Source organism: Giraffa tippelskirchi, chromosome 9 (genome assembly GCF_054371585.1).
Source record: "Giraffa tippelskirchi isolate mGirTip1 chromosome 9, T2T-mGirTip1v1.2.pri, whole genome shotgun sequence".
NCBI lineage: Eukaryota > Metazoa > Chordata > Mammalia > Artiodactyla > Giraffidae > Giraffa > Giraffa tippelskirchi.
In genome coordinates, this window is record NC_137283.1 from 41,887,046 (window position 1) to 41,900,705 (window position 13,660).

Here is a 13,660-nt window from a genome sequence, read left to right on the forward strand (position 1 = left end):
CTTTATAACCAAAGTATTTAGAATTAATTTTGGTAATAATTTAAAAGTTTAAATTTTGAACTTGTTGGCAGATTGATTTTGTAAAGGAACTTTTGAGGAGCAGCTGGTAATAATTTCACATTTCAAGAGTCAGTATCTTATTTTCTGTAAATGATCTTCTTTACCAGTGGAAGCCATATTGTCATTAATAGCTAGCTACTCAACTGTACTTTTAGTTCTATCTTTACTTCACGACCTCTTACAGCATCAGTTATCTTTTCTTGCTCTGTAACTTCCTTTTCCTTCCCCTTCCTCGTTGAATCACCGTACAAACATATAAAAATTCTTCTCAGTCTATAAAAGGGGAAGAAAATATCTTGCCTTTCCCTCTTAGCTCTTGCTCTATTGCTCACCTTTTTTTCATAGCCTAGTTTCTAGAATAACAATAAAAATTTCCGTTTAGGATAAGGAAGCTGTGGTACATATACACAATGGAATATTACTCAGCCATTAAAAAAATACATTTGAATCGGTTCTATTGAGATGGATGAAACTGGAGCCCATTATACAGAGTGAAGTAAGCCAAAAAGAAAAACACCAATACAGTATACTAATGCATATATATGGAATTTGAAAGATGGTAACGATAACCCTATATGCGAGACAGAATAAGAGACACAGATGCATAGAACAGTCTTATGGACTCTGAGGGAGAAGGTGAGGGTGGGACGTTCTGGGAGAATAGCATTGAAACATGTATATTATCATATGTGAAACAGAACACCATTCCATGTTCGATGCATGAGACAAATGCTCAGGGCTGGGGCAATGGGATGACCCAGAGGGATGGGATGGGGAGGGAGGTGGGAGGGGGGTTCAGGATGGGGAACACATGTAAACCCATGGCTGATTCATGTCAATGTATGGCAAAAACTATTACAATATTGTAAAGTAATTAGCCCCCAATTAAAATAAATAAATTTATTTAAAAAAAAAATTTCCATTTACTGTCTCCACTTCTTGGTTTCCTAGCTGCTTCTCAGTTCATTGCATGTTGATTTCTTCATCTCTGCTGAAGTTGTTCTTGCTGAAGTTAAGAAGACCCTTCTCACTGCCTTGAACCTGTGGACACATTATTGCCCTGTTTGTTTATGCCTTCCCTTTTCTCATGACATTCAATCCATTGACCTTGAAAACATTTTAATCTCTGATGCCATCTCTCCTGACTGTCTGGTGGTGCGCTCAGTCTTCTCTGCAGATTTCTCTTCCTCTGCCAACCCCTTAAATGTTGGTGTTCTCCAGTATTGTGTTCTGGGTTCTGATTTCAGACTGATAATTCTTTCTGAACAGTCTTATCTGTACCCACAGTCTCTGTTAACACCTATATACTGATGACTGAAATTTATCTTCCTAGTTCAAATCTTTGCAAGGTCTTGACCTCTATCCAGGTTTTTGTTTTTGTTGTTTTTTTTACTGTGTTGCCACCTAGACATCTTAATGGCACCCAAAACTAAACATGTTTAAACTGATTTCTTTTTTGTCTCCTCATTTTCTTTCCTAGTTCCATGCCTCTTCCTATTTTCAGGAATGGTACTTCTTTTTACTTAAGTTATCAAAAACCTGAATTGTCATAAATTTCTCCTTTTTAATATGCTCCACATAAAGTTTACCCAAATTCTGCCAGTTCAACATCCTAAAATATCTCTCATAAATTTGTTATCTTTTTCCAAAGCTCTTTTCCTAGTCTTACTATTGCTAGTCTTTTTCATATCTGCTGTTTCTTTTTCCCAAACTTCTTCCCCTTTTTGTACAGCATCTTCCAAATCCCCTGATCAAGTGATCTTTCTAGTAAGTACATTTTTGTTGATGTAACATTCCTCTACTTGGTTCTCTAGTAGCTTCTGTTTGCCTACAAGATAACATCTAAATTTCCTAGCATATAAAGTTGGTACTTGATGATCTGGCTAGCATCTGCCCATCTGCTTTCATTTCAAACTGTTCACGCTTCCAGCTTTGTGCTTTAAGAATGCTGAATTATATGTAGTGTTACAAGTAGACCATGATCTCACTTCATGGCTTTGCACGTAGTATTCATTCTCATGTATCACTTTTCTTTTATACCCTTGACAAAAAATTCCTGTCATAACTTATATAATACTATATATCAACTATACTTCAAAACAAAACTCCTATTCATCTTTCGTATCTCTGTACACATGTCATTGTTTTGGTGAATCTGTCCTTTAATCCCCTGGCAGGCATAGTTTCTCCTTTGTAATTCTTGTACATTTTATACCACCTTCACTGTATTCTTATTTCTGGTATTCTAATTGGGTGTGTATACCCTTTTTCCTGTGTGGCTTAAGAAAGACCATGTCTTTTCATCTTTATATACCTCATGCCAAAAATAGTACCTGGCATGTAGTTGATACGTAGTACCAGTAAAGGAAAAGATTATCAATTGTTCACTGAAAATAAATTGTAAACTGGTGGAACATGCATTTTTTGGTGACTCTGGTTTTGTTTTGTTTTTATGTAGGCCCTCAGTCATATTAGGAGTAACCAACCCTTTTTTTGCAAAAACACTCCAGCACTGGCCACACATTATTCGAATAGGAGACCTTAAACCTGCAGGTAAAGTTCTTGGTGTTCTTGTTTTAATGTGTAATGTGGATGAGCAGGTTTATTTCTTCCTGTTTGTTTTCATTGCTTGGTTACTTTTTAGTTAGTTAGTTTGATGGCAAACTTCTTTGAGGCAACTGTAATAAAAGCCTTTGGAGAAGAGCATGACTTCCAGTTAAAATATACAGGTTCTTATATGTATAACCCATCATATCCTCCTACCAAAAATGTACCTACAGTGTTATATGAATTAATTATGACAAAATGAAACCTCAAAAATTTGAGCTACTTTTTATATATACCCAATTAAACAAGATTTTTCCAATGCTGCTTGAATAAAACCTTAAAGTTCAAGTTACTCAGTTTAACACAAAATTCTCAACTAGGAATTGAAAACAAGAATTATACATTTCTGTGGTACTGATACTGATTAAAGAAGTGGCCATAGGTTGTGCTTTCATTGAAAAAAAAGACATGTAGTACTTTTCTGTGGGCTTCCCTTGTAGCTCAGTCGGTAAAGAATCTGCCTGCAATGCAGGGGACCGGGGTTCGATTCCTGAGTCAGGAAGGTCCCCTGGTAAAGGAAATGGCAACCCACTGCAGTATTCTTACCTGGAGAATCCCATGGACGAAGGAGCCTGGCAGGCTATAGTCCATGGGGTCACAAGAGTTGGACATGACTTAGCGACTAAACCACTACCACCTTTCCGTGGTACCTTTCCATTCATGTTTAATGAATATTTATTAAATGAGTAAATAAATTCTAACCATTGGCAATTTTGTTAACCTAAATGACAGTTTAGTGGTATCTCTGACATTTTCTCACTGGACATTCTTGAATTTTCTATGCAAATAGTTAAGATGTGAGCTATCCAAAATGTTCTTTTAATGACTTTATGATATGTTACTTATAAAGACTTTTCTTTTGGTATTCATGGGTATTATATTTAATACATTATTTGATTTTATAAAATATCCTTCCTGGAATATAAATAAATCTGAAAGACATTAGAGTCAGGAAATAACATTTTAAATCCTGTTATTTACAAATATTAGGCTCAATCTTAGACTGAAATCCTTAGAAGCCTTATGAAATAGGCGAAAGGGCAAAGGACTTTACCTTGACAGTCAGATCTGTATGACCTGAGGCAGAACAGCCCTTTAAGCCTTGGATTCTTTGTCTGCTGGGAGGATTAAACACAGTACTTGACTCATGGCACTCTGGAAATGTCAATGTTGTGATCCTTTGACATTTCATTAGTGTTCTGTCTGATAATTCAGAACACAGCAGTGACTAGAGTCTTATCTATGAGAAGATATGGAAAGTTGGTTTTTATCATAATTTAATCTTGATATTTACTTTCTTATTTTAGTCCTATTAATCTAGACCATTTGATTAATTGTAATATAGTAGACTACTGTTTATTGTCCTTTTTCAATGAGAAAAGCCTATCTGTTGAGGATGTAAGTATTATTATTAGAAGCTTTTGCAAAGATCATTGGTAAAGTAGCATGAATTGATAAGCCTGCTTAACTTTTTAAGAAAATGCCAAACTGTTTTCCACAGTGGCCCATCATTTTACATTCTTACCAACAGTGTATGAGGGTTCCTGTCTCTTCATGTCACATCCCCGCCAACATTTGATATTATCTCTTCCTTTTTTTTTCTAGTGGGTTTGAAATGCTGGTTTTAATTTGCTTTTTCCTAGTGACTACTGATGTTGAGTATCTTTCCTTCTACTTATTAGTCATCTTACTTGTGAAATGTTGATTTAAATCTTTTGTCCATTTAAAAATTAGATTCTTTGTCTTCTTTAGTTATAAGGGGTCTTTATGGATTTTGGACACAGGTTTTTCTCAGATACATGATTTGCAGATGTTTTCTCAAATAGTATTTGACTTCTCCTTTTGTATTCTCAGTGATGTCTTTGGAAGTGCAAAAGTACTTAATTTTGATGAAGTCTAGTTTATCGATTTTCTTTATTTCTTTTATGAATTGACCTTTGATGTTTATCTAAGAACTTGTGCCTAGCCTAAAATGACAAAGATTTTCTTCTATGTTTTCTTCTAAAAATGTTATTGTGTTAGCACTTATATTTAGGAACCACTCCAAGTTAATTTTTGTGTATGATGTGGGGCTCAGGGTATAACATCATCTTTTTTTTGCACATTGATATCAAGTTGTCTTAGCATCATTTGTTGAAAAGACTATTCTTTATCCATTCAATTGCATTGACACCTTTTTTTGAAAATTTATTGGCCATAAACATAAGGTTTATTTCTGGGCTCTTGTTTCTGTTTCATTGATCTTATTTTTATACCAGTACGTCTTGATTACTGTAATTTTATAGTTTTGACATCAGGAGATATAAATCTTCCACCTTTACTATTCTTTCTCAAAACAGTTTTGTCTCTGGGTCTATTTTGGCTATTTGCATTTCAATATACATTTTAGGATAACCTTATCAATTTCTGCCAACTGGGCAGAAAACAAAAAAGGTAACTGGAATTTTGATAGGAATATATTTGGTTACATGGGGAATATGCAATCACCTTGGGGGAGAAGTGCCATCTTAAAGATACTGAGTTTTTCAGTCTAGGAACTTAGAATGTCTCTCCATTGTTTAGATATTCTCTAATTTTTCTCAGCAACATTTTGTAGTTTTCAATATACAGGTGTAATTATGATGTTAGATGTAGGTTTTTCATAGATGTCCTTCGTCAAGTTGAGGAAGTGCCTTTCTGTTCCTGCTCTGTTGAGAATGAGTATAATGAATTGGTGTTAAATGTTACATGCTTTTTCTATATCTGTGGAGATAATCATGTGGTTTTTGTCCTTTATAATAAAGTATATTGAATTAATTGATTTTTTAATGTGAAACTAACCTTACACTCCTTAAATAAATCCCATTTGGTATATAGTCCTTTATTATTATTATTATTGATACAAAGAAAAGTAAATACATTTTCCTGTTCTGTGGGTTGTCTTTTCACCCTCTTGATAGTATCCTTTGATGTACAAAACCTTTTAAATTGTGACGAAGTCCAACTTCTCAATATTTCCCTTCGTTGTCTTTGGTTTTAATATCAAATTCATGAAAATTCATTTATCTTTTAATTTATGAGTATTGGGTATATTTCTTGGGATATTTTTCCTTTCTGCCCAGTGATCTTGAGACCAAGACCAATGCAAATTTCTCCACAATTTATAAAGCTTAATAGGTCTGCTTGGAATCCTGACTTTGAAAATTCAAGACTATTTAAGTGGATCAGTAAAACTGCATAAAAAGTGTGTTCTGTCCAATTAGCTGGGAAGGCATAGCAAAACTGAGATTTTTCTCTCCTGGGCCCAGAACAGAGGGAAGCCTAAAACAGGGAATTCCAAAACAGAGCCGCCGGAACAGCGACACTCCCGGGCAAGTCTGGGTCAGTCTCTTCTGGGGTCACTGCTCCTTTCTCCTGAGTCCTGGTGCATACGGTTCTGTTTGTGTCCTCCGAGAGTCTATTTCCCAGTCCTTTGTAAGTTCTGGCAGCTCTATGGTGGGGTTAATGGCGACCTCCTCCAAGAGGGCTTATGCCATACCCAAGTCTATCCTAAAGGAAATCAGTCCGGAATATTCATTGGAAGGACTCATGTTGAAGCTGAAACTCCAATACTTTGGCCACCTGATGCGAAGAACTGACTTACTTGAAAAGACCCTGATGGTGGGAAAGATTGAAGGCAGGAGGAGAAGGGGACAACAGAGGATGAGATGGTTGGATGGTATCACCGACTCAATGGACATGAGTTTGAGTAAACTCCAGGAGTTGGTGATGGACAGGGAGGCCTGGTGTGCTGCAGTTCATGGGGTCGCAAAGAGTCGGACACTACTGAGTGACTGAACTGAACTGAACTGGGCCCAGAAGCTTGTAGCTTTATCAGAAATATATATATATATATGTATGTGTGTGTGTATAGTTTTAATCCTGCAGAAGAATCATGCGTCCTGTTATAAACGGATTACTTCTTATGGATTGTACCTAGTTTTAGTTCACCCAAATCCTATTAAATGAAGAAACATAATGCTAGGATAATGATACTTAACAAGTATTCCTCAAAGAGAAAGTAATTCTACTACTGAATATTGGATTAAATTATAAACTAAATTTCCAAACAGAAACTGGGTTTGATGATTTCATGAAAGGTAAAACATTTAACCTAAATGTAGAAGATTCTTAGGCAAATGTGCAGAGATGCAATACATTATTAACAACATTAAGCCCCTCTCTTACGTGCTTGTACATAACAGACATTGAATAAGTATTTTTTAATTAAAATAAACATCTATAGTTGTAAGACTTTAGTTCATTTTCTGGCATTTTTGTTTTAATTTCCAGACATATTTGACAAATATCATTTAACCTTTTTTAGCAATAGACAGTGTGTATTTACGACTAGTTTTCTGTATGTCTGTTGGGTACTACAGTGTAAGGATTATGGTGCCTAGGGTTAGAGTTCAGTATGCATCTTGCATCTGATGAGGTTCCTTGAATCAGAGGGGAATTGTGGCTAGTGAACATTGCTGCACAGGTGATATTCTTGTTTTTGTCCTTAAAAAAAAAAAAACACACTAATATGGATTACTCTATATGTTCATCACTACCTAGTACTTACTGAATGTAAAGAATATGTAAAACCTACTGCCGAATTATTCTCCTCCCTGATATTTGGCTCCTTGTGCACAGGGAGTTTCGGGAAATGATATATAATAAATGGCATTAGTGAATATAGGAATTGCAAAGTCTTTTGTGATTTGGAGCAGAAGGAAACAAAAAGTAGGCACATAAATATTTAGATTTACTCAAACTACATGATATTCTTTGAGTTCTTAGAGTCAGAGACAGATAAGTGATTTGAATTTAGTTATTTGTTAGTTAAATATGTATTATGTATCTGCACTTTAACAGAAATCTGATGAAAAGCTCCTCTGAACCCCGGAAAGCAAAACCACAAGATAAGATTCAAGATGAGAGACATTCTCATAAGAATTAGTATGTGGGAATATATAGAATAAGTTGATAAAGTAAAAACTTTGAGCTACAGAATCAAAAACATTCCAGAAATCTGAATGTTTCTGGACTCTTTCGTGTTCTTTCTCAATCTGTCCCCAAAGTCTCCTATCTTTATCTCCTCCAGACAGCTTCAGAAGCTCACTTTCTTCTCTTTCCTTGCTGCACATATCTTCAGATTGTGTTTCTACCCAGGAGAAACATTCAACAACGCACATTTTATCCTCTGTCTTTACTCTGTCTCACGTCATACTCCTTTGTGCATCCCTGGTCAGTAACCCAGAGTCGAGTCCCCTGGTGGCTCAGATTTGTGGGTGTGCCTTCCACTGTTACCACCGAGGGGCAGTGTTCGTACACGGCAAAAGCAGAATTTGGGGCGGTACCAGAAAAAAAAACTTGGAATACTACAACTGCATATTAATTTAGGAATTGTTTTCAATTCTGTTTACTCTTAAATGGTATTATATTTGACATCATATTCAAAATGGTATTTTAGTCATGTTCCATATACTTAGCACAAAAGATTTTAAAGCTTAAGTTGAATGACGAAAAGGGAAATTTTTAAGTAATGATCAGTATTAATGAAATCAAGTATCCATTTAATATAATTTACATAGATTGTTTCTGTAATGCTATTATAACCCAGCGGTACTTTTATTCAGTTTTAAAGTACTAGGAATAAACTCTTAAATATCAATCAATATTAAGAAGAATACCTTAGCTGCAACATCCCTGACATTATAATAAGTATTAAATAACAGCCGGTGGGTTATCAGTCTTAGAACATTCCAGTTTTGTGATATGTGAAATTCAAATAACTACAAGAATCTTTATGATGTTTCCTTCAGGTGAAATACCTAAGCAGGTTAAAGTGAAAAAACTGAAGAACCTAAAGACTCTGGATTCTAAACCTGGTATTGACTTTTACTAATTTTTAAATATATACTGTATGGGTAAATGGGTCCCACTGCTTACCTTTTTTTCTTTTCTTTACTTCTTAGGAGTTTATACTTCTTATAAGCCATATCTAAATAGAGACGAAGATATCATAAAACAATTACAGAAGGTGATTACTTGCTCATGTATTAATTTAAGTGTTCTTACTCAGGTATGCAATATCCAGTAAGGCAATATGTGCTTTATGTGCAATCACGTGAAAAGAGGTCTCTCTTCTGAATGAATGCCTCATAAAAATCAGGAGACTAATGTAGCAGCAATTATGGGCTAGAAATATGGGGGTTTTAGCTACCAACTAGTGCCAGTTTTCCTGAAAACTTAGGAATTATAGTGAAAAAGTTATGGACTGTATTATAGGTAGCTTAGTACCTGACAATTGGGATAGTTAGCATTGTTTTAGAAAATACATAGTATTCATACAGCAAGTATGAAATAAAGATAGTCATTGTGAGCTAATATTTTAAAGGATGGGATGAATATCTTATATTTTGTTCTAAGGATTTTTTAATAGGATATTGCATAGTGGATTTCACATTAAAATACTTCAAGATGAAGTTCTAGGTTTTTTTTCATATCAAATAAAAATACATAAATTTATATATCATCTAAGCTTCCATAATCATTCATTATTTTCTATTCTCTGACACTAGAGTCTAGGTTCTCATTTTTCTTTCTTTTAAGGGTGTACAACAGAAGCGTCCTTCTGAAGCTCAAAGTGTTATCCTCCGACGCTATTTTTTAGAACTGACACAAAGCTTCATCATTCCATTAGTAAGTTAGCATATGTATTTGCTTAATTTAATGATTTGTTGAAGAGCACATGAATGTTTTTTCCATCCACCAAAACCTTTTCTTAAATTGTTTTGGTTGCTTATGTGTGTAATGGTTAAAATAGAGCTCTTTGCAAGACACGCAGACTCTTGGTTCTGGCAATTAACTGTCACTTCTTCTTGACTCTCAATTTCTTTATGTGTAAAATGTGACTAATTACACTTCTGCTAAATACTTTTCAGGGTTGTGAATCTTAGAAGATAACCATTATGAAATGTTATATAATTATTGCATTTTGCACCTTAAAATGTTCTACTGGAACTTCTTTCTCTGATGTTATTTTCTTGAGCATAATTTGATGAATCTGTTAGCATGTAGTTCTATGATGTAGTTCCTTATGTGTCCTATTCATTATCTTTTCCTCAGTCTGTCACATAGCATCACTCACTCAATAAATATTTATGAATTAAATGGCTAGGTGATATGGTTATTCAGTGAAATTCAATGAAACATCATGTTAAATTACTAAAAGATGTCTCAGAGTATAAAGTAATAACATGATGTGGTCCTGGTCTGGAGACTGCATCAGAGAGAAACTTGTATAGTTGCTAATGTAATCTATCTAAGAATATTGTAGGAGGGTAACCTGGAAATCTTTGCTATTATACTTTGGGAAGAAATGTTCTCTCTTGGTCTATAGATGTCAGGTTATATTGTTCTATTTCAATCTGCTTACTTAGGCAAGTGAACTTGACTGTAATGCTTAGTTAAGAGCATGGGCTAAAATCAAGTAGACCTGAATTCAAGTTCAAGTTGTATGAACTTGGGCAGGTTATTTAGCCTTTCAATGCCTCAGTTTCCCAATAATACCTACCAGAAGGGATGGTTGCACAAATTAAAAGAGATCATGCATGTAAAATGCTGAGTAAATTTTCTGGTACACAGTTACTTGATAAAGATAATTAGCATCATTAAAAATAGATATTTCTGGGACTTCCCTGGGGGTCCACTCTATAAGACTTTGCCTTCCAGTGCAGGGAGTACAGGTTCAGTCCCTGATCGGGTAGCTAATATCCCACATGCCTCTTGGCCAAAAAGCTAAAACATAAAATAGAAGCAATATTGTAACAAATTCAATAAAGACTTAAAAAAATTAAAAGGTAATAATAAGTAGTTCCTTGGATTATTTTAGATTTAATTAAATTTGTATTAAAAGTCTGATTTCTCAATTGAGTCTAAAGTTAGTGTATCTATTGAGAGGAGTGATGGTGTTGTTGATCCCCATTGAAAGAGCATATGATAAAAAACTTGGAAGTGTCCACTTTTTAAAAAAAAATATTTATTCTTGGGTCTTCCCTGGTGGTCCAGTGGTTAAAAATCTACCTTGCAATGCAGAAGACACTGGTTCAATCTCTGGTCTGGGAAGACCCTACATGCCACAGGGCTACTAAGCCCGTGCTCTGGAGCCTGAGAACCACAACTGCTGAAGCCCGTGTGCTCTAGAGCTTGTGCTCCACAACAAGAGAGACCACCACAATGAAAAGCCTGTGCATCGCACTGGAGAAAGTCCATACACAGAAACAAAGCCATGACTAAATAAAATTTTAAAAATACTCGTTTGTTTATTTGGCAGGGTCTTAGTTGCATCAGGATCTTTAGTTGCAGCTTGTGGGATCTAGTTCCCTGATTAGGGACCGAACCCTGGTCCCCTGCATTGGGAGTGCGGAGTCTTAGCCACTGGACCACCGTGGAAGTCCCATGCATACTTTTTTAAGTAGGTCAGTTTAAACATTTTTGAAGACATCTCTGGGCAAGAACACCTAACTTTGACTAACCTTTTTTTCTTGGGCTTAGGAAAGATATGTGGCAAGCTTGATGCCTTTGCAGAAAAGCATTTCTCCATGGAAGGTATAACTATATTCTATTAAATTCCTATATCGGTTCTCTAACTACAGTTAACTTCTGTGACTATATCCATTTTCAATTTTTAAATTCAGTATGTCCTGTTTTCTAGAGTCCACCCCAATTAAGACAGTTTCTTCCAGAAGAATTTATGAAAACACTTGAGAAAACAGGACCTCAGCTGACCTCTAGAATAAAAGGCGACTGGATTGGACTTTACCGGTTAGTCCTTTTTTTTTTTCTTTTCTATTTCATCCATCTATAGAGCTTTATTTAAAAATGAAACAAAAAACTGGACTTAAATATATTCTTTTAAAAAAAAATTCATTGTTTCCTATGGTTTTCCTAGCTATAGGTAGAAAAGGTATTGAGGAGAGAAAGTTAAGTCATATCAAACTTTGTTTTTTTTTTAAATTTATTTTTATAGGCATTTTCTAAAATCTCCAAATTTTGATGGTTGGTTCAAGACCCGGAGGAAGGAAATGACCCAGAAACTGGAGGCACTCCATCTAGAAGCTCTTTGTGAAGAGGTTAGAAAACAGCGTGTTTGTATGATGATTAACAGCTATTGAAGATAACTCCATAGGGACTGGAATGTTCTATCCATATCCACTACTTTATAAATAGTAATAGCTAACTGTTCTAGATCATGTGTGATTGTGCCAGGGACTGTGCCGATCCTCTAAGTGGATAAAGTCTTTTACTCTTCACAGTTCACTGAAGTTGGTATGTTATGATCTGCATTATGGTACATTTGAGGATTACAAATTAAGTGATTTGCTTCAGATCACATCACTGCTAAGCAGTGGAACCAGCAGTGTGCTCAAGCCTGCTTGTACTGGCTCACAAGAGCTACTTGTGTGCATCTCTTCCTAGTTCTGTATTCAGGGATCTCAGATTGTAGCTTGAAATCAGCTACAGAGGAATACTTACACCACAGAAACTGGCAAAGCTACAACCTAAGAGACTTTTCCTGGAGAACCGGTTGTTAAATAGCATACCACTGGATGAAGTTAGGATTCAAATCCAAACAGTCTAACTTGATATCTTTTCCACCGTGCCTTATTCACCTTTCCTAGTTATTATTAATACATTTTTCCTGTATTTGGACTTTTCCACATTCTATAAATTGTCAGCAGACTATTTTAAATTAAGCTACTTTTAAAAATAAAAAGGATAGGGACTTCCCTGGTGGTCCAGTAGTTAAAAATCTGCCTTGCAGTGCAGGGGACATGGGTTTGATTCCTGGTCATGGAACTAAGATCCCACATGCTGTGGAGCAACTGAGCCTATGCTCCACAAGTGCCCTGCAATGAAAGATCCTACAGACAAGTAAAATACATTTTTGTTAAATATATAAAGGATAGTCTCAAAAGTGTGTTTAGCTTGAGATGGGTTAGCCTCAGTTTTAACTTTCTAATCATAAACTCCCAGTGACTTTCAGAGAAAGAATACCTTGAAGATAACCACAGATAAGCCCAGGAAGAGATTATTTGAAGATACAAACTTTATATCCAGTAATATATTCATGTTCACAATTATCTTGATGTTAGTTGATGTTCCTTATAAATTACTCACTACTTACGGGTGGGGTTAGTATTGTATCTTAAGTTCCAAATTTGTTTTTCTTGATTGATCTAAAAGGGGCACTTCAGGAAGGAATTTCTTACATTGTGTTTTACTTCCAAATATTAGACAGTCATTCTGGCTAACATCAAAAAGTATCTGATTCTCACTGTTAAAATAAATATCATGTACAGAATTATTCTTACACTGTAATGCTGTGTCTGGGTTAAAATCCTGTTTCTGTCCTTCCTTCCCAATAGCTTTACCTATTAAAATAGCGTGATTTCAATATTATTTTGAGTATTTATTGATTTGAGATTTGTTTATTCTTCTAGGACTTACTTCTCTGGACCCAGAAACACACAGAAGTAGAAACAGTGGATCTTGTATTGAAGCTAAAAAATAAGCTGGTATGTAGCCAAAACGGCCAAAGATCTGTGAGGTTATTTTGCTCTCATTTGAGGTGGTAGTCTGTGATGTGTCACAGAAGTAAATTTTTAAATGAGAGGACCTATGATTGGTCAGTTGATGGTCATTGGACTGAAAATAATTGTCACTCAAGCAAATCATAATGAAGCCATATATATATATATTTTTTTAGTTATTTACATGGAGTCTAATGAGCTTTACAGAAAACATTCTGATGTATATTTACTACCACATGGTCTGTGTTGGTACTGTCTATTTTAGTATTACACAGAAGTTTTTTTTTGAACTCAACAATTGTATTGTTAAAGTGTCAGGTTCTTTGCTTTTTTTTTTAATAGACTGTTAATTCTGGTCTCCCTCTGAAGTTTTCAAATCTTTGACCATT

The 13,660-nt window shown here is 35.1% G+C and overlaps 1 protein-coding gene across 1 annotated transcript in view; it reads left to right on the plus strand.

Annotated features, from left to right (window-relative positions):
* Positions 1 to 13,660, plus strand: part of DENND6A (DENN domain containing 6A) — a 45,440-nt gene that overhangs the window by 29,467 nt on the left and 2,313 nt on the right. Inside the window, exons 12-19 of the mRNA XM_081524813.1 lie at positions 2,519 to 2,613; positions 8,499 to 8,564; positions 8,652 to 8,716; positions 9,289 to 9,378; positions 11,233 to 11,286; positions 11,393 to 11,502; positions 11,708 to 11,810; positions 13,182 to 13,256. Coding sequence (XP_081380939.1) covers positions 2,519 to 2,613; positions 8,499 to 8,564; positions 8,652 to 8,716; positions 9,289 to 9,378; positions 11,233 to 11,286; positions 11,393 to 11,502; positions 11,708 to 11,810; positions 13,182 to 13,256 — 658 coding nt within the window. The remainder of the gene's footprint in view (positions 1 to 2,518; positions 2,614 to 8,498; positions 8,565 to 8,651; positions 8,717 to 9,288; positions 9,379 to 11,232; positions 11,287 to 11,392; positions 11,503 to 11,707; positions 11,811 to 13,181; positions 13,257 to 13,660) is intronic.